The 26991-nt window shown below is 46.0% G+C and overlaps 2 protein-coding genes across 2 annotated transcripts in view; both read left to right on the top strand.

Annotated features, from left to right (window-relative positions):
* LOC144930932 (integrin alpha-11-like) overlaps positions 1-8576 on the top strand; it is a 73585-nt gene extending 65009 nt beyond the window's left edge. Inside the window, exons 4-7 of the mRNA XM_078854707.1 lie at positions 3055-3146; positions 4591-4705; positions 6595-6722; positions 8568-8576. Of these exons, the coding sequence (XP_078710833.1) occupies positions 3055-3146; positions 4591-4705; positions 6595-6722; positions 8568-8576 (344 nt within the window). The remainder of the gene's footprint in view (positions 1-3054; positions 3147-4590; positions 4706-6594; positions 6723-8567) is intronic.
* A 117-nt stretch (positions 8577-8693) lies between these two features.
* The window catches only part of ITGA11 (integrin subunit alpha 11), a 75051-nt gene continuing 56753 nt past the window's right edge, over positions 8694-26991 (top strand). The window contains exons 1-8 of the mRNA XM_078854706.1: positions 8694-8702; positions 9558-9706; positions 10967-11111; positions 12803-12968; positions 13750-13820; positions 18065-18209; positions 21186-21334; positions 25252-25392. Coding sequence (XP_078710832.1) covers positions 8694-8702; positions 9558-9706; positions 10967-11111; positions 12803-12968; positions 13750-13820; positions 18065-18209; positions 21186-21334; positions 25252-25392 — 975 coding nt within the window. The remainder of the gene's footprint in view (positions 8703-9557; positions 9707-10966; positions 11112-12802; positions 12969-13749; positions 13821-18064; positions 18210-21185; positions 21335-25251; positions 25393-26991) is intronic.

Below are 26991 nucleotides of genomic sequence, written 5' to 3'. Positions count from 1 at the left end.
CCTAGAGAGTTAATGATCAGAAGTGTTACCTATAACACCGGCAGAGACATTTGTTTATAAAGTATAGAGAGCCCGGCCATGCCCTTAATATTACACACACAGGGGAGACCCTCTGTATTTAGAGAGACCCCCACATCCCAGGGGAAGTCACCCCACCCTATCTGTCTTAGGTACTTATATGGCCCCATCAGCATAGTGTATAGGGCCCCATCAGCCCTCAGTCTGTTTATCCTCACAGCCCCCCAGGGAGGCAGGGCAGGGCTGTTATCCCCATTGGGCAGAGGGGGACGGAAGCATAGAGAGACTAAGTGACTTGGTCAAGGTCCTACCGGAAACCTGTGGCAGAGCAGGGAATTGAACCAGAGTCTTCCAACTGGCTAGCGCCCCAACATGAACTTCTGTCTAGAGCTGGTTGGAAAATGGGGGGACGGGTCTGCAGAAAATTCCAAGTTTTTGTCAAAAAACCCCAAATTGTTTTTTTTCTCTCAAACCAAAATATTTTTGGCTGAAAAATGACAAAAATTGAAACAATTTTAGTTTTCAGGTTTGGGGTTTTCTGACAAAAATCAATTTTTTTTTTTCTGAGAAAGTCCTTTGCCTCACAGGTTCTGTCTCCACTGTGAGTTGGGTGTGACTCCAGGCTCGGGTAGACACACTCGTGCTAGCTCTCATCAGGCTAGTGGACTAAAAATGGTTGTGTTAGTGTCACTGGGGTAGCCTGGTAGCAGCGAGCAGCATCATGGACAAGCCACACCAAGTCTGTACCCACGGGGGTCAGGCGGGTTTGAACTCAGCCTGGAGAGCTGGTTTCAGCACGCGTGGATGGCGGTGCGACCCCAGGTACACTATTTTTAGCACGTTAGCGCGATGAGCGAGAACAAGTACGTCTACCCGAGTTGGAATCAAACCCTGGCTCCTAGTATAGACATGCCCACAGGGTGGGTCTTGAACTAAAGATCAAAGCTGCTCTGGAAACTTTGGGTGTCCTGTAACGCACGTCAGTAATGCTTTGAACCCGCAGGATGAGAGTAAACTAGACTCTGAGTTGAAAGCGAGGAGACCCAAGTACATTTTGTCTTCCCTTGGTGCCCCTGGAGTAGTAGGAGTTGGGGACAGGTTCCCCAGCAATTTGGAGGCTCTGGGGAAGAGGTAACACAACCATAAGCTTTGCGGCATTGCCAGCATGTTCTCTGTGGGTGTCTTGGGGCTTGATGTGTGTACTAGTCACCCTGCCTTGCCCCATCTGTCCCCTAGCCTGCGCTTCTCCCCGGACATGGATCGCTGACCCCAGGGATACCGTGTACAGGAGACAAGGGGAGTGGTGACTAGAGGAGACATCAGCACAGAAGGTTTCCTCTGTGCATGGATCCACACAGAGAGATCAGGGCTTTTATTTTCATGTACAACAACCCTCTGCCCTTCATTTCCCCTCCAGCACTGATCCTGCAGAAAAGTTCAGCCCCACAATATTCATAGATCTATTCTCCTGCCCTCCAGAAGTCTAATGTGGTTGAGATTCCTGGCAGGGATGTTCTTGGCCTGAGGAATCCCCTGGTAGTATGGGACCAGCATAGCACCTCTTACACCCTGCATGCTTGTCCCTACCCTAAGCACCTGGGGTGTGGCTAGTGAAAGTAGGTTCTGACTGGGAGCCACTGTGTCCAGCTGCTCCCCAGATGCTGAAACAATCTGTTGGAGGCTGTTACCAGCCAGTTCGAGGTAGAGCAACCCTGAGGCTGATCTAAGTTGCACCTCAGTACTGTCCCAGTGACCACAGGATCAGGAAGGCATAAAAATGGCTTTGAGCCCCATCTCCATCTGTGCCAAGTGCAGGAGGGCCAGTCCCAAAAGTCCTGCCAATTATGTTTCCCAATTGTAATTGATTATGAACAAATACAATTCCAGTTACACTAGAAAATATCCTTTAAATTGTAGGTGGGCCGGAGGCATGACATGTACATCTGGCACTGCCCCATGTATGAGCTTTCTCAAAGTTCAAGGGTTCAGGAATCAAGCTTTTTATATGGGCCGAGTATTCAACCTACAAAGTTCAGCTCAGAGTCTGGGGTTTGGGATGGGTTATGGACTTGTGGTTCAGGCTCCTTCCCATTTAAAATCGCACAAGAGCCTTGAGAGAGACTGATACAAGGCCCCAGATGAAAGAAGAGGCCTCATGCTCTTCCCATTAATTGCTCAGTTTTTTCCTCAGTTCCCACCTTCAGGCACTGGGGCAAAGGTGGGAAGAACCGTCCTGTATATCACACTGTGTTCCAACTTCTCTGACGCTCTTGGTGAGCAGGCATAGGTCAAATGTGCACTCCAGCGAAGCACTGCCCACGTGACCAAGAGATGTAAAATCATAGTCACGTGAGAATTTAAAATTGCCAGACCACCCCTGTCAGGTTCGTTTTTGCACCCCCACTAACCATATGCTGCAGGCTGGAAGAGATTAAACGATTTCTTTTGCTGAAGCTAAAGGATGTTAACATTAACAGAATGAAAGCATTGCATTGTGGGACACTCTCAATTTTAAGAAATGGAATAAATTTGCAAATATACATCGGCAACTGCATGCATTTCATACCTGCAATGGGAAATTACTTGCTAGACCAGTTCAAAGGTTTTTCTAAGGCTTATCTAGTAGGAAGTCCAAGTTTTTAACTCATTATTTAATTCCCTAGAAGACTTTTTTTCTATTTGTCAGTTCAGCCCATCCAGGGATGTTCTGAGATCTTGGCTCTGTGGCAGTTGCATCTGTTGAGATAAAATACAGGCTCTGTGACATGAACAAGATAAAGATGTCTTGAGGTCCTTCAGCTGGATCTGTTCTTACACTTACTAGGATACTCACAGTGGCACAATAAAAAAGTGGGATTTTTTGGTTTGTGTTACAATTCTTCGGACCGCTTGTGGTCTGCTGAGGTGCTTCCTTCACAATGGTAGAGCCTCGGCCAGCTGTCCAGGTGTGACGTATAAAACCATTTCGGAAGCCTGTACACTAGCCGCACACTGCTGGATGATACAGCGCATCTAACCTTGGTATTCTTTCTCAAGGAAGAGTAACACTCTCCAATGTGTCAGAGCGCAAAGACAACATGCGTCTTGGCCTGAGTCTGACCACGAACCCCAAGGACAAGAGCTTTCTGGTAAGAAATAAGATACTGTCTATAAATAATTGGCACTTAATATGCAAACTGCCTGGTGCTTTTTTGGTATATTGAGTCTCTCTCCAGGATCTCTGCAGCCATGTTCCTCTCACTATTTGTCTGTCGTTTGTTTCATTAACTTAACCCCAACAGGATTGTTTTATCCAGTTATGAATATAAATGCAGGCCCTCTGCCTTCCAAGATAGCAGCAGCTTCTCCAGACTGCCAAAGTAAAATGCATTTTCCAAACACGTATAGTTAACATTTCACGTCAATATTCTGTTGACTTCATGGATCAAGCTTTCAGTCTTGGCTTCTATTACAGCATGCCTCCTTTTGTGCATGGAACAACGAAGCCTTTGCTAGTTGGCATTAAGGGGCTCATAGGGTCACAAAGTCTACACTACACACTAAGCACAGGCTCTTAATCAGGTTTGCGCTCAAGCTCCCCTTCTGTCCACACACAAATCAGCTTGACTCGGGTCAGCAAACACTCAGGACCCATGTCCGAGGAAGCTGCTAGTGAGGTGGATGGGTCAGAACCCGAGTCCCGCTGTGACTTGGGTCCAGCCCTGTCATTCTGCAGTGTGGATATAGCTCAAACCGCAGACCTGAGTCAGAAGGTCTATATAGTGCAGTATGGACATGTTAGCATGGCTGTGCGACCCAACTGTAAGCCCAGGTTTGCAAAGCTCAAACACGGGCTTGGAAACATCAAGTCCACAAGCCCGGGTCCCAAAGACACGGCTTTACAATGCAATGTAAACTTCCCCTTAGGTTCATGAGAAATGGATAATGCAAATTGGCTCCAGACATTCTTGCCTGGTATTGCCACTTCTGACTCCTGACAAGCTGTTATCTCCACACTGTCTGCTCTCACTGCCAATGCATACGGATCTAGATCCTTACATGACAAGGTGAGGATTTTTCTAAATCCAGCCCAAAGCCTGGAAGGGAACTCCTCCTACACAGAAGATATTGGTACAGGATAAAATGCTAGTACACCCTGCCATGAGCCCACATCCTGCAAGTTAAATCTGCCTTAGCATAACCCACAGACACCCAATCATCCCAAGAGTTCGCATATTTTAGAAAGGAAAATACATGTCACTTCCTTACTTAGGCCATTTGTTCCCTCTGTTTCTACTTTCTGCACCCCCTTCAGGATCTGTGCCACCCGTGGCAGTCTTCTCCACATGCGCACAATGGTCTTAATGGCTAAAGTCTTACCGTAATTTGCTCTGGAGAAACCAAGCAGTGTGCTTCTTCATGCAGGCTGAGCTGGCATTGGAGGTGTTTGGCGAGAATAGTCCCCGAGTCGTACATGGGTGCAGATCTCTGATTCTCTGCTGTTGATCTTTATAGCCTGTAAAACAGAGGCTAAATAAGTGGCAGTTTTTCAACCCTTCACTGTTGTTTTATTTTTCCCAATTTTCTTTACAGGCTTGCAGCCCTCTCTGGTCCCATGAGTGTGGAAGCTCTTACTATACCACAGGAATGTGCTCCCGGGTGAACTCCAACTTCAGATTCTCCAAGACCATAGCTCCTGCCCTCCAGAGTATGAGACGCAATCTGTTATGTAGCCTCTAACTCCAACCCTGGTTTTGAAGTTCAATAGAATTTTTGTTCTTTAATCGCTTCAATGCCATTGAGAAAACAAAGTGAAGTCAGGATTGAAAAGGAGGCAAGATAACAAAGGAAATGATTTGCAAAAGGCGACCCAAAGGAGATTACATGCACAGACATCTGGCCAACATTTTCCTTCTGAGTGACTCTTGAGGAAGACCTTATGCTTCGAAAACTGGAAATAAGGGTCCAGCATATTTGATCAGCACCCTTCAGTGCATTGGGAAGGGGAAAGAGGGAAAGAATTCAGGCATTGGCTGCACAAAACAAAGCTCATTTGCTGAACAGCTAAAAATGTTGGCCAGTATTTTCAAACCTGGGTGCGTAAAGTTAGCCACCTGGCTCCCATATGTAGGCACTAAATAAGTGTCCTGATTTTCATGGGCACTCCACAGATGCTGTTGGGTTCAGTGGAGGTTCTGGGTTCTCAGCCCCTCTGAAAAATCAAGCCACTTATTTAGCTGCCAACATTTACATCCTCTTTTGGGGTAATTTTGGCTTCCATCCTGTTGAACAGACCACTGACGAGCTGGAGTTTCTTTGGGTGATGGAGAGAAGTGAATTCAGAGCCTATTAATATTTTAACAGTATTTTTCTTTAAATTTCCCCTCTTATAATGTAATGTCGTAGGATGAATTTCTCCCATTGGTGCCCCATTTTTGTGCAAGTTGATGATGTCATTTCAGACGTTCTTTTCAATCAGAGATGCTGCTATGATCACATTGGGAAGTGTAACTGATACCTTGGAAGAAACTAGATTACCAAGCCTAACTTTATATTAAAATAATAATTGAACAAGCATGAAATATAAGGTCCTCCTCCATTTGAACGTGAGACCACTCAAGCTCCCTTCCCCGTGGTTTATGAGTTCACTAGATAGCGATAGATCTGAGTTCTCTTTTGATAGAATCATGTACCCTATGACTCATGGCATGCTCAGTGGTAGCACAAATCCATCCTTTGCTCCCCCAACAGTTCTCTGAAACACGTCATTAATTCTTATAAAATACGAGGGCATAAAAGAAAGCTATAAGGATAACACCTGACAATGGCACACTTCGGAAAGGAAACTGACCAATCCACAGCTCATTTGATCAGTCCTTCCTAATGTGTTGCTATTGGACAAAATCCTGAAGTCCTCACTTGAGTTTTTTTTTTTGGTCTTAATCTTTACTGTGGCAAAAGCTCCCCTTCTCTTTAGTTGGAGCAAATACTGATCTATGCTATTTACTGTGCACTATAAGTGGGTTGAGTTCTGTGTAACCATAGAAGGCCTGGTCCCTGCCCCAGGAAGTTACAATGCCAGGATCAAATTCTGCCACACTTCCACTGGGTGCATCACCTCCTGCTGGTGTTGATTCTGCATGGTGCGTAGGCATGTGCTTATCTCACACTGAAGTTAAGCATATGCTTAAGGGCCTCTTTTTGAGTTGCCCCCTTGAAATCAAAGGGATGACTCGCAGAGTAAAGTACTACTCAACATGAGTAATGGTGGCAGAATTGGGCCCTGAACATTTGAAGTAATCTAATACACTGGATGGAGATCCAAATCTGAATCGGAGCCGGCAATCTGAGGTTGCTTATGTACAATATTATTCTTAGAAAGTTCTCCAGCTCTCTCCTGCCAGAGCTAACCATGGGTGTGGACTCTCTCGATCTCATTTAAGTGAATGTGACCTGAAGGTCTTTAGGTATGATTTAAATCAGATTTTTCACACAAATCACAAGAGCAAGTACCTGACTGCAGGGAATAAAGCCATAAATTTCCACTTTGCAGTTGTTGCCAAGGTCTTTCAATAATATGCTGCGTATTTTCCACAGGATGCCAAACATACATGGACATAATCATTGTTCTGGATGGATCGAACAGCATATATCCCTGGGTTGAAGTGCAACATTTCCTGATAAACATCTTGAAAAAGTTTTACATTGGGCCTGGTCAGATACAGGTAAGCACATCCCTGGTCATTCTCTGCATTTATGTCTCTGTTCATCCTTGCAATACAGATTTTCCTGGTCTATTTCCTAGGAGAAATGTCCCTTCGGTGCCAATATACTGCAGCCTGGCAAGGCGCTTGCCCAGAATAAACCTGCAGAGTATGGATATGAAAGCTGAGCCAATGGAAATACTGCTCACGTTAATGTTCTTAACTGAAACAGAGAGTAAGGAGCAACCCACGCAATGAAATGAGAAGGAAGGAGGGTGGTTAAGTTGTGTGACCCTTAATTAGCATCGCTCTGCGGGTATGCAGTTTGTAGCAGCTGTGGAGGGTACTCCATCTTTTTCTTGCTGGGCCTTATTGGCTATCTCTATACAGCAAAGAAAAACCCATGGCTGGCCCGTGTCAGCCAACTCCGGCTTGCAGGGCTGTTACCCGCACAAAATTCTCTGTTACTCACACACTCAAGGGCACCCATCTTTACCCAGTTCCTAGGGTTCCAGGTGAAAAGCACCTAACTTTACCCTTCCGTGGGCTCTGGGCAAACACCTTTTCCCTGTGGACTCAGGGCTTAATCTTTTGCGAGTTTACAGGGTCTTTTACCAGTGAAAGAACCTTACACAGTAATATCCTACATAACCTCTATTTATTAACAATCACCAAAAACAGACTACACATGCTACACATACAATGCTCCCCACTCCCAATAAGATGGATGAACTTTTCTTGATGGCCAGTCAGGATCAGGTCCATCTGGGAGACTCCAGTTTCTGCACAGTGTCATTGGCAGAGTGTTGAGGTCTGGCCGCTCTGATCTTTAGGGCTGTGTCCTGGAGTTGGTTCCCAAAGAACTTCTTTTTGGACCCCAGATATATAGTGATATTTGGGTCCTTTTTAGCTATACCTTAACCAATCATTATACTAAAATGTTACTAACCAATCCTAACATAGTGTAACAAAGTTCTCTAACCAGTCCTATCCTACCATCTTAATTAATTTACACCTAGCAAAATTAATTATGTAACAGACAGAAACAATCAAAGAACCAGACAGAGACCATACAGACAAACAATAGGGAAGTGGGGACCATGACAAAACAGTAACGAAATGAGGATTTCAGAACCACAACTATTGATAAGTGATTACTTGACAGACAGGATGCTATCAAACTAAGTTTTCTTTACCTTAAGATCTGTTTCTTTATCTGGTGATAGTGGGGGCCATTAGGACGGGGTCTCCTTCTTAACACCCTGCTATTATATTGTTTTAATGTAATTTAGATGGAATGCGAGGATGTGGCTTCCTGCATCTCAGCCAATGGCTGCTGCTTGGCTGCTCTTTTAATCTGGCTGTAGACGAATGCCGTAGGCTTTAGGCCTTACAGTATGGCTGCAGACAAAGGCCTTATCCTTACAGGGCAGTTTCATTGCTGTGTAGACTTCTGGGCTCAGTCCAAAGCCTCAGATCTGGGACCCTCCCACCTCACAGCGTCCTAGAGCCCAGGCCCCAGTCCAAGCCTGAGCGTCCACACAGCAATGAAACAGCCCCACAGCCCAAGCCCCACGAGCCTGAGATGGCTGGCATGGCCAGTTGCAGGTGTCTAGCTGCTTTGTAGACGTACCAGTTGTGGCTGATGTCGGTACCTAGGTTTGTGACTGAGAAGCCAGTAAGAGAAGGGGGGAATACGACACAAGGATTTCAGCCAGTTCTGAATCCCCAAAACTGTACAAAGAGCCACCCTGTACATCCTCAACAAGAGAAGACACAGGTCAGCATTATGGGGCCGGGGGACCTGGTCTGTACAACTTAACACCTAGGTTCCCAACCACAACACCACCCCTCTCCCCTTGGCAGGACGTCTGAGCATGGGTGATAGCTGGCCAGAATATAGACCCACGATTATTGCTGGCTTTGTATTGTCAACTGTCATTTGGGGGGAAATATGGAGCAGAATTTGACTGAGTTTAACTGTGGGCAGAGATGACTGTGGTGAGAACATGCTGAAATAGAGTCTTCTCTGCCAGTTACACGAAAAAAGACGTCCTAAAGTTCCCCTTACAAAAGGATGGATTCTAGTATCTAACTCCCAGCAGAAATAGGGCTGAGAGCAGTTTGTTTGCCAGATCTTCTTGTTTGGAGCAGAACTTGTTCAGTGGCTGATCTATCTTCATGCACTTTTAATGGACTACAATTAATTTCCCCACTAACTTTGGCAGAGATGCTACTGCAAACTCTTTTTGTATTCGCTTATTTATGTTGTCAGTGCCAAACCTCTAGCAGTATAAAAAGACCAACAGCTTCCTGCCTTCCTTTTCCCTTGTGTGCCTCATTGTTCCCTGGGCTCAGAAATGGCAAGGCTGTTGGTTTTCCCTACACAGAATTAGGAGACGTTTGCAGCTAGTTTGGGGGCTATGCAACAGGTGAACCTGCAAAAAGGCTTCTGTTCTTGTGTGTACACTCACACACGAACGGCTATGTGACTGTGCTCCTTTTAAATGTCATTGAATTGTAAGGTTCCGTGATGCACATTTTGTGTGCAGGTCACTACATAGACCTACAGTATTATCATCACCGCCGTAGACATACCTGTTAGTCCAATTACTTGTAGCACAGAAGCAATGTAAGTATGGAAAAACCTGGTTCGTTGCAGATGGCCCCATTACTGCACACCCAGACTCCTAATCTCCACATTTCCAGTAAATCATACAACAGTTAGTTATATATAGCGATGTACTGTATATTAACTGAAATTATACTTGATCACTAAAACAGGCTCTTTGTTTCTCGGGTGACTGCTATGATGTGTGGTATTTGCATCCTTTGTAATGCTCCTTTAATTCCTAGGTTGGAGTTGTTCAATATGGAGAAGACGTTGTGCATGAATTTCATTTAAATGACTACAGGTCTGTAAAAGATGTGGTGGAAGCTGCTAGTCACATAGAGCAGAGAGGAGGTACAGAAACCAGGACAGCATATGGGATAGAATTTGCTCGGTAAATCACAAATACGGACTCCCATTTATTCTAATTACAGGTCTTTCTTTCTTTCTTTCTTTCTTTCTTTCTTTCTTTCTTTCTTTCTTTCTTTCTTTCTTTCTTTCTTTCTTTCTTTCTTTCCAGGTGTTGAAAAGTAAACAATAGTCCCTGAAGTAGGGGACATTTCCAGACAAAGCCATAATGATACTTTGTAACAGAATATATCCAGCTCTATTCTCCACTGCAGCCGAACCCAGGAGGAAGGAATCAAGGGTTGCTGTATGTCAGCGTGACATCCCCCGAATCCTGAAGCTGGCTGGGATCATTTCAGCCCCTGCCCAGTGGTCCCCAGGGGTGTCTTCCACCAGCCAAGCATTACCACCCTTGACATACCTCTATCCTGGGGCTGGGATAAGGGAGCATAGACCTGGCTATTGTGGCTCTACACTAGACCAGGGAAATCCCCAACCTGTTGATTAAGCTGGTTTTCTGCATGCTTTGTGCTGAGCAGGAGGAAAGGACTCAGGCCTGTTTATTTCAGGGATAGCTCTTTCTGAACCTAATCTGGGTTGCACTGTTCCAATACAGAGTCAAACTGGAAATATGAACTAGCCCAGAGGCTGGAGGAGTTCTGATCTGAGAGTGCAACCCGAATGCACCGCAGCAGAGCTTTATAAAGACCAGAACCAGCCTACAGTTCAGATCTTGTTTTTCCTTCTCCCTCTTTTGTTGCAGAATTGCAAGTGGTGTGTGATTAGTAAGAATATTGACCACTAACCCACAGCACGATCGCCCGTAATTTATAACTGAATTTGTGGGCACGTTTTAATACAAAGACTGAGCTAGATTCTGATCTGTTATATGACGTAAATCTGGAGCAAGTCCTCTGATTTAATGGAGTTGCTCCACAGGGAGATTACAAGTGGGTCCACTATGAGGAAATATTGCTTATTAACACCACAAAGCTTTCTGAGAATCCCATATTTTGTTGGATTTCCTTTTTAATTTAAGAACTCGCAGTCCATTAAAATAACATTTTGTGGTTTGTGAGTCGACCCTGGAGTAGATTCCTGTTGATCTGAATGGAATGAGAATCTTGGAATTTGTTCAGGTTAAACCAGAGTTCAGACAACAGAAGGGGTTTTTCATGTAAGTGGGACAGGCCAAAGTGAAACACACCCAGCATGGCAATGTATATTAAGGTATGTTCTGATCAGAAGAAACCTCTTGCAGCCAGCCTGCTGCTTTGCACAGCCCAACAGTTCCTTTTAATTTCAGCTCAGAAGCCTTTCAGAAAGGTGGGCGAAAGGGAGCGAAGAAAGTGATGATTGTAATAACCGATGGGGAATCCCATGACAGCCCGGACCTGGAGAAGGTGATTGAAAACAGTGAGAAGGACAATGTCACCAGATATGCTGTGGCAGTAAGTCACTCTCCTATTTAACAATACATTGAAGGTCTTCCATAGTGACCCACTAAACTTGGCATCTGCCCCAGCTTCCCCATTTGTGAAATGGGTACAGACAGGTAACAATACAGAGGCATTCTTCTTCTTTGCCTTGTCCCATCAGTCCGGGTTGGCTACTCTTCTTCTTCATCCCATATGAGGGTGGAGGCCAGAAGATCCCCCCTTAAGGTCAGAAACCAGGCACCTCTACTGCCCTGACAGAGAGGCAAGGGGCCAGAAGTCAGGTGCACTAACAGCTAGGCTGCCCAGCCCTCCAGGCCCCCATCCCAGTGCACTTCTCACTGTGATGTTGCACTCCATATGTTTTATGGAAATATGCTAATGAGTGTGAATATAATGTAACTGGAATTTGCTTCATGCAAAAGGTCTCTTGTAAGGTATCATTACAAAGCTTATAATCTACTGAGTGTGTTTGACCTATTTGTATGAATGTATCATTCTTGTATCTGAAGCTAGAAATATGAAGTATTACTCTGAAGTCCTATTGTAACTATGCAAGGTGTGAGCCATTAATGGTGGCTTAGAATCTTGATAGCTCCCATTAACTAGGACAGTTGGTTGTGAATGGCTCAGTTTACTCACAAATTTTCCTGGATATGTGCAGGCCAACCCTGAAAGAATGGAAAATGAGGTCTTACAGTGACATGTGATCATGTCACCTGGTACTAAAATCCATCTTAAACCTGGTGCTTTTCCATTTAGAAGGAAGGGTGGGAACCCAGAGAGAGACAAAGGATACCCACCTTGTGCCAAAGATATAAAAGGGGGTGAAACAGAACAAAGGGGGCTGCCAGTCATGAGAAATCCCCTAGTTACCACTTGAGCTGAAACTAACAAGAACTGTACTAGGGGAAAGGATTGGGCCCAGACTAAGAAGGAGTCTAGTCTGTGAAAGAAGCTTTTTGGAACATCTCTGAGGGTGAGATTTACGTGTATTCAGTTTCTTAAATGTAGTAGGCTTAGACTTGCATGTTTTGTTTTATTTTGCTTGGTAACTTACTTTGTCCTGTCTGTTATTAATTGAAAGCATTTAAATCCTGCGTTTTATACTTAATAAAATCACTTTTGTTTATTAATTAACCCACAGTAAGTGATTAATACCTGGGGGAGCAAACAGCTGTGCATATCTCTCTATCAGTGTTATAGAGGGCGCACAATTTACGCGTTTACCCTGTATAAGCTTTATACAGAGTAAAATGGATTTATTTGGGGTTTGGATCCTATTGGGAGCTGGGTGTCTGGGTGCTGGAGATAGGTAACTTGCTGAGCAGTTTTTGGTTAAAGTCTGCAGCTTTGGGTGCATGGACCAGACCTGGGTCTGTGTTTGCAGCAAGCTGGTGTGTCTGGCTCAACAAGGCAGGGTTCTGGAGTCCCAAGCTGGCAGGGAAAACGGGCTCAGAGGTAGTTTCAGCATGTCAGGTGACAGTCCCAAGGGGGTCTCTGGGACTGAACCCGTCACACTCACTTCGTGATCTCAGCCTGCAATTGAATTGCAAGTACAAAATGCAGGGACCAATTTTATGGACGTCTATGGCACCTTTGTAGAGGGAGGCTTCCCTTTTGAAAACCTGGCCCTTGGCATCTTGGGAACGCTATGTCCATTATGTGGAAAAATTAGAAGACTTATTTTTGTTTTTCACATCCAGGTTTTGGGGTATTATAATAGAAGAGGAATCAATCCATCAGCATTTTTGAAAGAAATAAAATTTATAGCAAGTGATCCAGATGACAAGCACTTCTTTAATGTCACAGATGAAGCAGCACTTAAGGATATTGTGGATGCACTGGGAGAGAGGATATTTAGTTTGGAAGGTGAGTGATGTACATTTCCTGCATTCTAACAGGTTTATAGTGTTTCTAACTTCTGCATATTCCTACAGACCATCTTCACTTTTAGGATAAACCTGCGTGTTGCCTTGCCAACCCAAACATTTGACCTTCTGACTAGAATGGAGTCTGCTGGGCATTTTCCTAACATTAATCACATCATACTTTGTAAATTAAAACAACTGCATTTGTCTAATTATGTGTTGAAAGACATTCCGTGCACGGAACATCGCGTGCACCTCCGACACAAGAGGAGCAGCAACAATTCCCAAATTAAGGTTGCCAAACATTTTCCATTGTGAAAAAATCTTTGCAACCTTTATTCAAAGATGTTTAATGCTTCCAGCAGGCTTTTGAAATTTGGCAGGGGGTAGTCTGGCAGTCAGTCTGACCCCATGAAAATCCATTCAGATTTGGCCATGTTATAAGCAGTCAAAAGTCACCATATTCTGGGTGTGTATAGTATATATTGGAATGTAAAGTGCAATCATCTAAACCTGTATGGACACCTGGGAGAAAATGAGGCCCTTCTATAGAGGCAGAACGTGCCATATTTATTCACTGGGCTAGATCCTTGGCTGGTGTGAATTGGTGGAATTCTCTTGACTTCAGTGAAGTTACACCAATTTACACCAGCTGAGGAATTGCCCTTTCCTGTTCTGGAGTGACATGAGGAGGTAGTAATTCATTGTGCCTCATTCCATTCGGTAACTGGCCATCTCCCCTAGGACAGGGCTTTAATTGAAACACTTCTTTTTTATTCTAGGTACCAACAAAAATGAAATCTCCTTTGGACTTGAAATGTCTCAGACTGGATTTTCATCACACATTGTGGAAGTAAGAGAATAGATTTGTTTTTCTCTCCCATTCAAGTATTTTTTTGCAGGTAACTGTCCTATGGAAAGCAGATATGGTGGCTTTTGGTTTTTTGGTGTATGAATCCAAGTTGCAAATACATGGCCCAGAAGTCTCTGATGTGCCTTAGGGCCTGGAGATAGCTCAAGGTCTTGATCCCTGAGGAGGAGTCCATTTTTCCTGTTGTACATTGATACTAACTCCCAGAGTAAGTGTCCCGAATTTTTCCAGTGTGTTTCCATTTCACTCTTGATGGAAAGAGATGCCATTCAAGAGCTGACACACTGATTTTTAGGAATGTGTTGGGTGAACATTGAAATGAAAATCATTTCTCTCTGGAGCTGATGAGCCAAATTCTACCCTGGCACAACTCCAGCAAAGCCGAAGGGAGCAGTGAGTGCCAGGTTCCTTGTTAGCTGGAATCAGCGCTGTGAACCGATCTGACTCTTCCCTGGAACGTGGGTGGAAGTCCCAACTTTCCAGAATGTTTAGCTGATGTTTATAAACACAGTAAAACATCTTCATTGCTCTCATCTCAAAATGGGAGGGCAAATGAATTAATTGCCTCAGGATATATATATATATTATATAATAATATATATATATTAGTTATTAGCTTTAGCTGGAGATGGGCAAGCAAACATTTTATAGAAGCTAGTGCTGACAGTTGAAATAGACAAGGCAAAGGGTGGGGGGACAGGGGGAGAAACTGCTGTTATCCTCACAACAGAAGCATAAGGGATTTGTCCCAGGGCACAGGGGGAATCTATGGCAGAGCCCAGAATTTGAACCCAGACCTCCTGCATCCATTCCTTTCCAAGGGTGGGCTGTTTGTCTGAGCAATCACTGCAATGGCTAGCTCACATGGCAGCATTACCGGTGTCCCCTGCATTTTCACATCTGACTAGTGCTGTACTCTTCACCCTGTGAGAGCCTCTGGCATTCCTGTCTCTCCCCAGCTGGGACCTGCACCTCGACAGGGTACTGCTGCCTAATCAGAGGGACCCTCACTCTACAAGGGATGCAGGTTGGGGGGTGGCTTCCCACTGCCCACCTGTGTCACGCCAGCCACAGTCTGACCCCCTTGCCATTGTTCCTTCTCTGGATGGGTCCAGCCCCTTTCATGTGACAGGAAGCAGAGGAGGAGGCCCTTTGACACAGGAGAGTAAAGGCCATGCATTGTGCTCAAGCTGCATCCAAGACTCCATCTGCAGTCAGAGGCTGATCCAAAGCCCAGGGAAGTCAGTGGGAGCCTTTCCTTTAAGTTCCTATAAGTTCAGTGGACTTTGGATCAGCCTGAAATGAGGGTGGTTCTGGCTTTAAAAACCCAGCCCAGCTTGAAATATTCACAGCCATCCAAATGCACGAGCAGGGTTGAGCAGTTAAACCAGGCAGTGTATTATGTGGGCCACTTGTTGTATATAAACTTGGCGATGGAAACACGACTGCAGACACAATCTCAGATGTTACCCAGAAAATGTCTTTCTCCTGCTCTGTTTCCTCTCTTTGTTTTCCATCCTGCCTTTCTCTGCACCTGCTAACAGCTGCTGTCCAGCACCCACTGTACTGCCAGGAGGGTAGCTGAGGACCTGCCTCTGTAGCCAGTGTTACTTCTCCCCCAGAAGAATCAACAGCTTTTAACCAGACTTCAGCCTTGCTTTGTTGTTTGCTTGAGGACAGACTTTTTCAGAAGTCTTGCCAGAGCTGAAAAGATTGCAGGAGTTGGCACGTCTGAGAATATTTCAGTCACTAACTTGGCACTTGGATTTAATGCACGTGGCTTACCTGCTTTTAAATGCTAGATGTTTTTCTAAACACGTCTAGTACACTACTGAAATGCCATGTGACAAGGTGCAAAAGACAGTGCTGCTAGGATCAGTTGGACTCTTGGAAATGAAAAGGTCATTGAAAAGACAGGGCTTGATTGGAAATATTATTACAGTAGTTTTAAAAATATACTTTTCTGTGAATGTTTTGGAGACTTGCTTCCTTGAAGCTTTACTTGCTAAGTTCATCAGTCTTTCTGAAAATGACAAGTATGATTTGTGGGAATAACTTTTTCTTGGTTTTCCTATAACCTATAGTGAGTCATCAAGCCAAATAAATACACTGCCTAGAAATTAAAATTTCAGGAAAACTTTAACAACAACAACAAAAAAAGCTGATAAATTTCCTATTGGGGAAAACAACTAATTAGATTCTTCTTGTTACACTCATTGATTTCAAACATCTGGCTTTAACCAGGATTTGCCGATATGTCCCATGAGGGGAATAATCATTTCTACACGGTAAGAAATATTTTAAACAGAGAGAGGGGCCCAAAAATTAACCTTGAATCCGCCCCACCTGTTCCTTCTGAACCTGTGTGTGGCAGAGCCGAGGGAGTCCATTTGAATCCCCTTATCTGAATCTGACATTATGGATTTGGTATGAGGTCTGATCCAAAACTGAGCCTGCTTTCCTGTTCTGGTAACATCAGCTAATCTAAGGCGATTTCCAGTGCTTGGGGTCAAAATCTCAGGAGACCAGATGGGGAGATTTCAGGGCCATCAAACCAAAACTGTAGTCCTAGTTTGACACAAAACCTAGACTCAGACCCTGACCTGACCGTCTCTCACATCCAAACACTGCACCCTGGGCCCGACGTCAACAGTTATGGATGGAGCCAATTCGAAATCAGATGTGGAACTGAAGTAGTGATGGCTCCCATGTAAATCACTGGCTAAATCCTCATTGATTTTACTGGGAGCGGGATTAGGGCACATGGGTGGGACCGGGGCACTGGTGCGGTTTAGTGGCCCAATCCCATTGTCTTTCAAAGGCAAAGGGATGTGCTGCTAAGTCATTGAGACTCGCTTGAAAATTCCACCTTAAATCTCTACAAGGACATGGCCCGGGTTTTACTTAGCCTGTGTATCACCCCACTCCCTGCTGGGTCTCCTTGCTATGGGAACCTGGAAGAGTTTCCATGCTGGATGCACAAGTCAGTGCGATCTACTCCTTGCTGTTTGCAGTGAGTGCAGTGATGTTATTTGAGGAAAGTTTGAATCCCAGTTTGCCATCTGCTGTGAAATGAAAGGTAACTGAGATTGCACTGAAGGGCTGCTTTATTTCATTATTTTTAGCACTGGATCAGGATGCTCTTAGTCAGACTTTGGTTTTAGCCATACTTATGATTAAACTTCTGCAGGGCTGAGGACAGGCTGGCTGCTGCAGCATGTTATTAAATGACTGAGCACGGAGGGCCGCTACCAGCACTTCCAGAGCTGATTGTTCGGGTTCGGTCAATAATGGGTCAAATCCCTGGGTCCAGCTCTGCTGTGCTGGGCACAGGACCCAAAGGGGATAAGAAAAGTTGCTTTAAGTCACCTTTGTGCTTCGCCAATCCTGGAAGCTGGCTGGGGGCCAGTTTGAGGCCCGATGTAACTTAGAGCAGCCCCTGGCACAACCCCAACATGCCCTCGAGGGATGCGGAGTCATTGACACTCAGAGCAGGTTGCTGACTGCTGGAGCAGCATAAAGCAGCTCGGACCCATCGGGCTTCCTTGCTCTCTGCAGTCTGCGCAATGGGATGAGGACACTTGATGAGCCAGGTTTAACAAAGGTGGCAGGCTTTGATCCTGCAAGTCCTTGTGCCAGGTATAGCAGGGTGCTGCGCTCCGGCATGCGGGGGCAGAGACACGCAGGCAGTAGCGGTGTTCAGCATTGGGTGTCCTTCTCCCCGAGCAGGCATGAAGCTGCAGCTCCTGGTGCCCCCACTGCCTTATTCTCAGGTGCACTGGATAGAAGAGGGGGTGGGTCGAAGTGGAGAATGGGTGTATCTGAGTAGACTTGGCCCTGAGTGCAGCAAGTAGGGCAAGCCGTGACACGCCCTTCTGTGGCCAGCTGCTGCTACCAGGAAGGATAACCTGGCCACGTCGCAAATGCTCTCATTGGTTCAGGGTAGGATTCCCTGGTGCTTCCAGACAGGATCCTCACCTAGCGCTTGGGTGCACCAGTGCCAGGCAGGGTCAGGCTTCAAATGCATCTTCAAAGCAAGCCCAAGTTCAGCCCCTTTTTGGCACCGCTTCACTGTTGCTGGGTGATTTCGTATCTCAGCTGGTTTCCATCTGTCGTTTGCTCGGTCTGACTTGATTCACGAGCTGGTTGGTGTTTGCACTGAAACCACCTTCGGCACCCACGGTTCCAGATGACAAAGGGCTCTAAAGCTTTTGTGTTCCCCGCAGGACGGGATTTTGCTTGGGGCTGTAGGAGCGTATGACTGGAATGGAGCGGTGCTTAAAGAAACCAGCAGTGGAAAAGTCATTCCTCATAGGGAATCGTATCTCCAGGAATTCCCGGAGGAGCTGAAGAACCACGGAGCATACCTAGGTAAGAAGATCACACAGAGCGGGTCAGTTTCCCAAACTAAATTCATGATTTTTGCCATTTTTAGACCATTTCTGCCAGGCCAAAACGTCTTACCATTATCTAGCTACTACCTGGTTTCTGTAGTACCCCACTGTACAGCCTAAACCTCTTCTTTGCTAAGCGTGCTCTGAATTCTAATCAGTGGCACAATCACTCTCCACCAGGCTGCTTTTAGTCCCAGAAATACCCCGGGCTGGACAACATGTAACGCGCCCCTTGACTAAACTCTTCCTTGCAGGGGGAGGCACTAGCGTATCTGTTGGGCACACCTGCTGCATGTAAAAGTGTTCAGGTGAAAATTTCAGCAAAGTCCCTCCAGGCCGGATTATCAGGGGCCTCTTGCAGGTGCATGAGACTGGGGAAGGGATGCAGCAGCTCTGTTCACCCAACCCTTTGGACTCCCCTCTCAGGGGCAGCCACAACCCTCAGCCTGCCTTTCATGAGTGCAAGGTGTGAGAGAGGCCAAAGGGAGAGCAGCTGGTTGGACTCACTGGCTGATGGCTGCCCTAGGCCAGCTCTGGGGAGCCTGTGCTGTATCCCCTGATAAACATGGGTAATGCTTCTCCGTGCAGCTTCCTCTCCAGCCTGCTACAAATCCCATATGACGCGGCCTCAGTATAGACTGCAAATCCTATTTCTGTTCAACTGTCTCTAATATGTCTCCTTCTTCCATAATGATAAGGGATATTCGTCAATATTCATCAGTAATTCTCCCCAGTCTGTTATTACTGCTAAATGCGTGCCTGTCTTTCTTCGTGATCTGCAATCCCCTCACACGTATATAGTGATAAATAGGCTAGCGAGTACCTCTTGCATCCTAATGCTGTTTGTTTGTCTGTCAGGTGTCACTTTTAGCCATTCATAGGGAAGCCATTTGGGGGTAGTTTATCTCTTTTCTAGGTGACATCTAAAGTACCTGCCTAGCCCAAGAACAATGTAATCATTTAAACAGGGATTTACCAGACATTGGAGGTGCTTGTGTAATTACTTTGATACTCAGCCAACCCTGATCTATAGATTTCATGGCCACACTTTATATCAAGGTTACATGTATGAAGCATATTAATAAATGATTAATAGACGCTATAAGCCTTGCGTGAGTGTAAGTGTTGCAGACTATTATAATAACGTCTTCTACCGATGGGCTAGATCAGTGGTTTTCAACCTGTGGTCCGTGGACTCCTGGGAGTCTGCAGACTGTCTAAGGGGTCCACAAAAGATTGTTACCATAGAACAGTGGTTGTCGATTTGTGATCCACAGATCATGTCTAAGCTTTCCAAAGGGGTCTGCATCTCCACTTGGAATTTTTTAGGGGTCCACAGATGAAAAAAAAGTTGAAAACCCCTGGGGTGGATGATTATAAACACCTTATTGATACATTGGTAGGGTGACCAGATAGCAACTGTGAACAAACGGGACAGGGAGTGGGGGGGGGGGGGTAATAGGCGCCTATATAAGAAAAAGTCCCAAAAAACGGGACTGTCCCTTTGAAAATGGGACATCTGGTCACCCTATACATTGGACTCTATAACAATTGACTAAATATTTATTAAAACATATTAATCACCTATAACCCCTTTATAAACTATTGATAAATGTACCCGTAATATACAGTGTGACCAGTTTCATTAATGAAATCTAACCCTGCCTTCCTGGCTCACACGGTAGATTAGTTTAGAACAAGAGTTATAGATTCTGTGGCTAAAGTAAAGCCAATCACTGGGATCCAGCTGGATCATTCAGGAGGGTATAATTCAGCACCTTTGTCTGGTTTCATGTTCTCCATTTGTATATAGGACACATCCATATTTAACAATAGTCACTGACCTCCTGGAGTTTTCAGGTCATAGGTGCAGGGTTATTTACTAAAGTGTTCATGAATCTAACATTCTCTATGGAGTCACAACTTTTTATAGCACTCATTATTTTGGCATCAAATATCAGTCCACTCTTTTACACTTGTGCAGTCTTCTCAGACCTGGTTTGTGCTCTGCTGGGAGGATGCCTTATACAGCACCATACTCAGATGCGTGGAATCATGCATCAATGTTTTGTATCCAAATACAGTGTTGTGGTTTGTATCATTTTACGTAAACCGTGCAGTAAGATGGCTATCAGGAAATGTAATGGACTTACCGGCTACTGCAATATTATTCTGCATTCGACTTGCTAGCAGCACCAAACCTTGTAAATTCCTTGTGGTAATCTGAATTATCAAGGAGATGGAATGAAGGGCCTGAACAATAAATTCTGGGCACTTCAAAACATAAGGTTAGAGTTGTCAGGTTTGTTTGAATGACTTTATCTTTTGAGAACTCTTGGTTTCCAGTTTGCTGATCTGGGAGGCAGCTGGAGTTGGGTTGGCAGCCTGAAACAAATCAAAACCAGATTGTCAGCCAACAAAGTTGCAATAAAGGAAGAGACTCAAAGAGTGGAGTGAGCAATGAAATGATAAGCACTGCTGTGGACAAATTCAGACTGGAAATACAGCATAACTTTTTAATAGTGAGAATAATTAATCATTGGAACAATTTTACCAAGGGCCGTGGTGGATTCTCCATCCCTGGCAATTTTTTAAATCAAGACTGGATGTTTTTTTACAAGATCTGCTCTAGGAACTATTTTGGGGCAGTTCTCTGGCCTGTGCTATACAGGAGGTCAGACTAGATGATCACAATGGTCCCTTCTGGCCTTGAAATCTATGGTTCCATCTGTCTATTCAGAGCCAAACGGGAAAAATCTAATCAGGACACTTATTTTCCTTCTAGAAAACACAATGTGCAATTAATTTAACAGCTTTCTGGAATCCAGATTTGTCTGTGTCATTTGTTACATGTATTCAGTACAGTATTCAGCCCAGGAGGTCATTCCCATGTTGGTGCTGCTTGGAGCTTCATTTAAAGATTGTGCTCACCTTATATGTACATGTCTTGTAGGTTACACAGTCACCTCAGTGACGTCTCCAAAGCATGGAAGGATTTATGTAGCAGGAGCTCCCAGGTTCAACCACACTGGGAAAGCAATTATTTTTACAATGCACAGCAACAGAAACCTAACTATTCACCAGTCTTTGAAAGGAGAACAGGTAAAACATAAGGGGATGCATGGTTCAGATCTATGGGGCAGACTTCTGAAATAGGCTTGATTGAATGCATTACTGTATATGGCTGTTATCATTAGTCCTCAGGTCCTATGTATATTTCTCATCTATCTGACCTGATGGGCAAAAGGTCAGATCTTCATCTGATGTAAATGGACTCCATTGACCTCAGTAAAGTTACACCCGTTTACATCAGCTGCAGATCTGGCCCAAAGGCTTTGTTACACATTTTGTGGTTTAAAAAGCCCTGTAACCGCTACATTTTATTCTGTATTCTTTACATTTCTGATCAGGAGATTTGCTCGTTTCCCCACTTCACTCAGTGGAAACCTACCACTATTTAGTTAAGCAATATTGGTAGCTTCTGGTTCCCTCCATGAATTCTGGAGAAACAGATTTGGGTGCTCTCTCTGTGGTCTTTGTCTCCCTCTCTGTGCAGATTACTTCTCTGTTATGTTGAAATGAAAGCTAGATATTTTAACAAATCCATCGCCAGCTAGGGATTTCCTGGCTGTCACCGTGCTGGCAACTCTGACTTCCACAGCTGTAGCAGGGATAGAACTCAGGTCTTTCTATTTCAGACATGTGTGAGCAAAAGGAGGGGTTTATTTTTAGTTGTTTCAAACCCAGGACCTTTGACACACTATTGTGCAGGTTGGAACCTATCCAGTAGAGGGCAGCGGTGTACACGTACACACACCCCACCCACCAGCAAATGCGGTATAATATGGAAAGAATCCTATTCTGTGCATAAAACTTACTAGAAGGTTGCACCCTGCGTTGCGTCTGCAGGCCAAGCTCATTTAGGGTGATAGCAGATAGCAAGTGTGAAAAATTGGGACGGGGTGGGTGGTAATAGACACCTATATAAGAAAGGTTTCAGCGTAGCAGCCGCGTTAGTCTGTATTCGCAAAAAGAACTGGAGGACTTGTGGCACCGTAGAGACGAACCAGTTTATTAGAGCATGAGCTTTCGTGAGCTACAGCTCACTTCATCGGATGCATCACGGAAGCTCATGCTCAAATAAATTGGTTCGTCTCTAAGGTGCCACAAGTCCTCCTTTACTATATAAGAAAAAGCACCAAATATCTGGACTGTTCCTATAACATCAGGACATCTGGTCACTCTAAGCTCATTGCACACACCAGAGGCTCCTTGCCTACCTCCATTCCCCTCCCCCACCCATGCTCTGTGTGCCACCCTCCCATCCCCCTCTACTTCAGGGACTCCTTACAACCTCACCCACCCCCTTCCTCATGCTAGGGGTCTGTGTGCCCCCATTCCTTCTTCCCCCATTCTTCCCACCACCCTGCGTGCGATCCGGTGCCCTCTCCCTTCCCCTCACTGTTCTTTGTGTCTGGGAGCTAAGTCTTGCAAGGTGCCAGGGTGTTAAAGTCTTTGGGAGGTGGAGGGGGGCAGAGCTGAGAAGGGGAGTTCTGTTGGGCTGGAAAGTGTTAATAGCCACCATCAAAGGCTTTTCTGAACTATAGACATTCCAGAGGAAGTTGAAGGTACTAGCTCTGCCAACCAGCCTTCAGGGGATCCGTGGCCCCGTTTTCCTCCTTCTGGTTTTCCCCCAGAATCAGTAGAGTTCTGATCACTGATGCCTAGAGCATTCCCTGAAATTTTGGAATTGATCTGGTGCCGCATTCTGAAGTTATCGCATGACAGACAGACAGACAGACAGACGTCACTGGGTCGAGTGTCAGACCTTGCTTCTCTCGACCAGTGACAGTGACCCCATGGGGATGTCTACACAGGCACAAAAACCCTGCGGCGGGGCCATGGCAGGCCCGGGTCAGCTGGCTTGAGCTTGTGGGGCTATAAAGGCTGTGTAGACATTCGGGCTCAGGCTGGAGCCCGAGTTCGGGGACCTTCCACCTTCACAGGGTCCTTAGGGGTCAGCCTGAGCCTGAACGTCTCCACAGAAATTTTTCAGACCCAGAGCCCCAGCCCCCCGAGCCTGAGTCAGCTGTCCCGGGCCAGCTGCGGGTTTTTTATCCCCACGCAGGCACAGCGAAATAGACTCGCAACCTCCTTCTTCTCCAAATAACCTTCCTCTTTTATCTTATCCCTCTGCCTCCTTTTTATTTACATCACCTCCACACTCATGCTACATATAATGCTGCAGCTTTGGCTCTGACTTAGAGCACCCTCCGGCCTCATGCTAAAAGCAGCTCCCTTGCATAAATCTGCTGGACCTTCTGTTGTCTGTCTGCCCTCTTATTCCAACACAGGGCCTGGAAATTCATCAGACACCATTGTTCCCTCCCCAGCCTACTTGGCCTGCTGGGATGCATGAAACTTCCATACCGGGGGTGATATTCACCACTCTGCAAAGGGCCAGTATCAGGCATTAAGTTCCACTGAAGCCTTATTTTGAAAGGCCTATACGCCGCATATGCTGTACAGAGCAAGCTCCACCCTGTGTGAGTTTTGCCCAGAAGCAGAAAAATGGCCAGGCTGGTTCTGCTCATGTAGAATAGTTACACATAAGCTGCTGTTAATCGTCTCCAAACAAAAAAAAAATCCAGTCCGATCCCTGGCACCTGAGCAGAAAGCAAGAGTGAATGGTACTGCTTCATGCACCCAGAATTCCAGAATATTGCCCACATAAATTCTCTCTGTCTGTGGTCCATATAGAGACATGCCTAAACTGTAACATTCCCATCTGGATACAAGCTTTCCCAAAGTTTCGGGGGGGAATTGGACTCAGAGTTTTGATCCATCCCTAGTTATATGATGTAGCAGGTCAGTCCGATGACCAGCTGACCTAGTGGTCTGGCACTAGCATTCCCATTTCTGCTAGCCTAGGCGTCCCCGAGGGGGCCCCAGTCCAGGTGTGTGCAGTGGGCCTCGATCCCACCTGAGTTCTCCTCTCCCTCCCATTGGGGTTCCACTGCTATAGAGGAGGAGGGGGACAAGGTGGGAGACCCAGGCCCACTCACTCCACCAGGTCCCAAGCCAGGGCCCTAAGGGTTTGACAAAGTGTCCAGACCAGCTATAGATCTACCCCAAGTGACGCTTGCCCCTGGGACACTTCCTACCATGCCCCTGGCGCTCTTCTGTTTGGGGCATGGTCGCTGGCTTAGAAGACTCCACTCGATAATGTCCTGTTCAAAGGACTCTGTTTTAGGGCTTTCAGCTCCCAAATTGTGGGGGCAAAGATCCCTACTGCTAGAGCAGGCTTAACAAAGCTGTAGTCACTCCCATCCCAGCTCCCAGCATCAGCCTTCTTTCCTAGTGTAGCCTGCAGCACCTTCCCCCCACCCCGCCCACTTTCCTGAGCTACCTGTGTCCTCTTCAATTATTCTTCCACCTGGTGCATACCCTGCACCAGCTCAGGGTGGGTCCTCCCTGGCCCAGGATTGCTCTATTCCATGCCCTGGTTCAGTGTGGAGTCTGTAGAGGCCGTATGGTCTCCCTTTGACAGTAAAGGGCTGATCCATTCAAAGGGGCTTGAGGAAGAAACAGTGAAGGGGTGTCTGATAGAACGGGGGCGATCGCCCAGCATATACAGTCTGCACAGGGAGGGAATTCTGCAGGGCAGAAGAATGAAGACGCCATAGGCTTGGAGGGAACCTTTCAGCTGAAATATACACGTATACCTACATTTAAACAATCTCTCCTTCAGAACCTAGTTTGACAGGAAACTAAGAGAACTCAACAATGCCAGAGAAAGGAAAAGAGTCTGATCATTAATCTTATAGCATTCAAATTCTTTTCCTGGAGATCTGTCTAGACAACAAGTTAATGTGTCTCCGTTCAGAAGACTGAAAATTCCTCTCACTCCAAGGGTGTCATCCCTGAGGTATTCAATTCCTTAGAAATACAGGGAAGGGTTGGAATACGTGGTGTTCTCGTTTACATTCCAACCATTTTCTCCTTTCCGGCTCTTTCAGATTGGCTCCTACTATGCAAGTGAAATAAATTCCATCGACATTAATGGAGACGGGAACACAGATATTTTGTTGATTGGTGCCCCCATGTACTTCAGCGAAGGCAGAGAGAGGGGGAAGGTGTACGTCTACGTTTTAAAAGAGGTAATTAAGCTGTGATCGTTCCATCTCTGCTCCTGCCCCAGAAGAGGCTTTGGAATACCCTGCATTTCAATTCCCCTTCCTCAAACTTGGCTACCCTCTGACATGGTCCTCACCCTGCCCTGGGCATTCTGCCGGGGTGTGAGTACAGACCGTGTCTGGCGTCTTCCAGGGGACAATGCAGCAGCTCCTGTGGGAGAACGAAAACATGCCAGCAAGGGGAACACTCCCATCACGACTCCCATCCCCAGGAAGTTGTGTGAGAGCATGCAGAGGAGCACAGACAGAGCCAGTCGATCTGCTTCCGCGGAGAGACCGATGCTCTTGACAGAAGCCCTAGCTCTGCTCAGACAGACGGCTCTGCTCAAAGGGACAGTGCCCAATTTCCCTGGATGGCCAGGTTGATGGACAGAGATGTCTGCTCTGCTTGGACACTCCGGTTCCATCTTCACTGAAGCTGGAGTTGTAATTTCCAGCTCAGGTCAAGAAACATGCAGTAGCTTTCATGTCATTAGCCAGCTGAAACTAGCAGCGTAACTGGGGCAGCACGGCTGGTGGCTCAGGCTAGCCACCCAAGTAACTACCTAGGAGCTCGGACAGGACTGTAGTCAGGTGGCTAGCCCATCCGCCATGGCTACGCTGCTGGATTTAGTGCACTAGTTCAATCAGAGCTAGTGCGGATATGTCTACCTGAGCTTCTGTGTAGATATACCTACATGTACCCTAAGACAGGCAAAGGTGTCCTCTCTGCTCAGCTGGACAGAGGTGCTTTTTCCATTCCGAGAAACAGACAGGGTGCAGCTCTGCTTGGCCAGACAAACTTCCAAGGGCACCTGTTCTGCTCAGATGGATGAATGGAGAGGTAGATTGGGCCCTCAAAGTAGGTAGCACATTGCACATGGTGTCCCATTCGGCAGTCTTGCCAAAAATACCGAGCGGGTATCCCAGGCTGGATGCAGGGCCATGGCACATGCATATCCGGCTTGTCCAGAAGTGCAGCCAAGTTGCCTTCAAAGATCACCTGGCAACTTTTGTCACAATCCAAAGGAGACACAGAACTTGCAAGCCCTTCTCAGCTGTGGCTGCTACTAGACTTTGAGCGAGTTTGCCTCTTTTCCTTGTTTATAAACCATCCTGGTTTTCTGATGCCAGTGAAGGGAATCTAGACTATACTAAAGTGCAGCTGTATTGTCCCAGGGTCCCTTTCAACCATCGTCCTTCCAAACATATTCACAGACCTTGAGGACGGCAATACCAGAAGTTGGATTGCCTTTCCCTTTGGAAAACATGTCTTCTGGCTACTGGCCCCTTTGTCCAGCTCACACTCTGGGGATAGGCGTCTGGGTCCTGATCGAAACCCCATTTTAATCCAGGGAAAGACTCCCATTTCTTCAGTGGGTTTTGTATCAGGCCCCTGGGGCACTAGGGTCTTTTTGCCAGACCATCTCCTGCTCCCAGTGTCTTAAGGATGGCCCCATGGAACATGGATGGCATTTCTTCTGCCTTGTCAGCATTTTCTCATTCCCAGAGTCCTGGTGCCTCTCGAAGGGTGCTGCCCTGCCCTTATGGAAAAGCCCTACAGAATCCAATAAAGAATGAAAA

This window comes from Lepidochelys kempii, chromosome 10, assembly GCF_965140285.1.
Source record: "Lepidochelys kempii isolate rLepKem1 chromosome 10, rLepKem1.hap1, whole genome shotgun sequence".
Taxonomy (NCBI): Eukaryota; Metazoa; Chordata; order Testudines; family Cheloniidae; genus Lepidochelys; species Lepidochelys kempii.
Note: the sequence above shows the minus strand (reverse complement) of the source record. Positions and strands in the feature narration are given on the sequence as shown.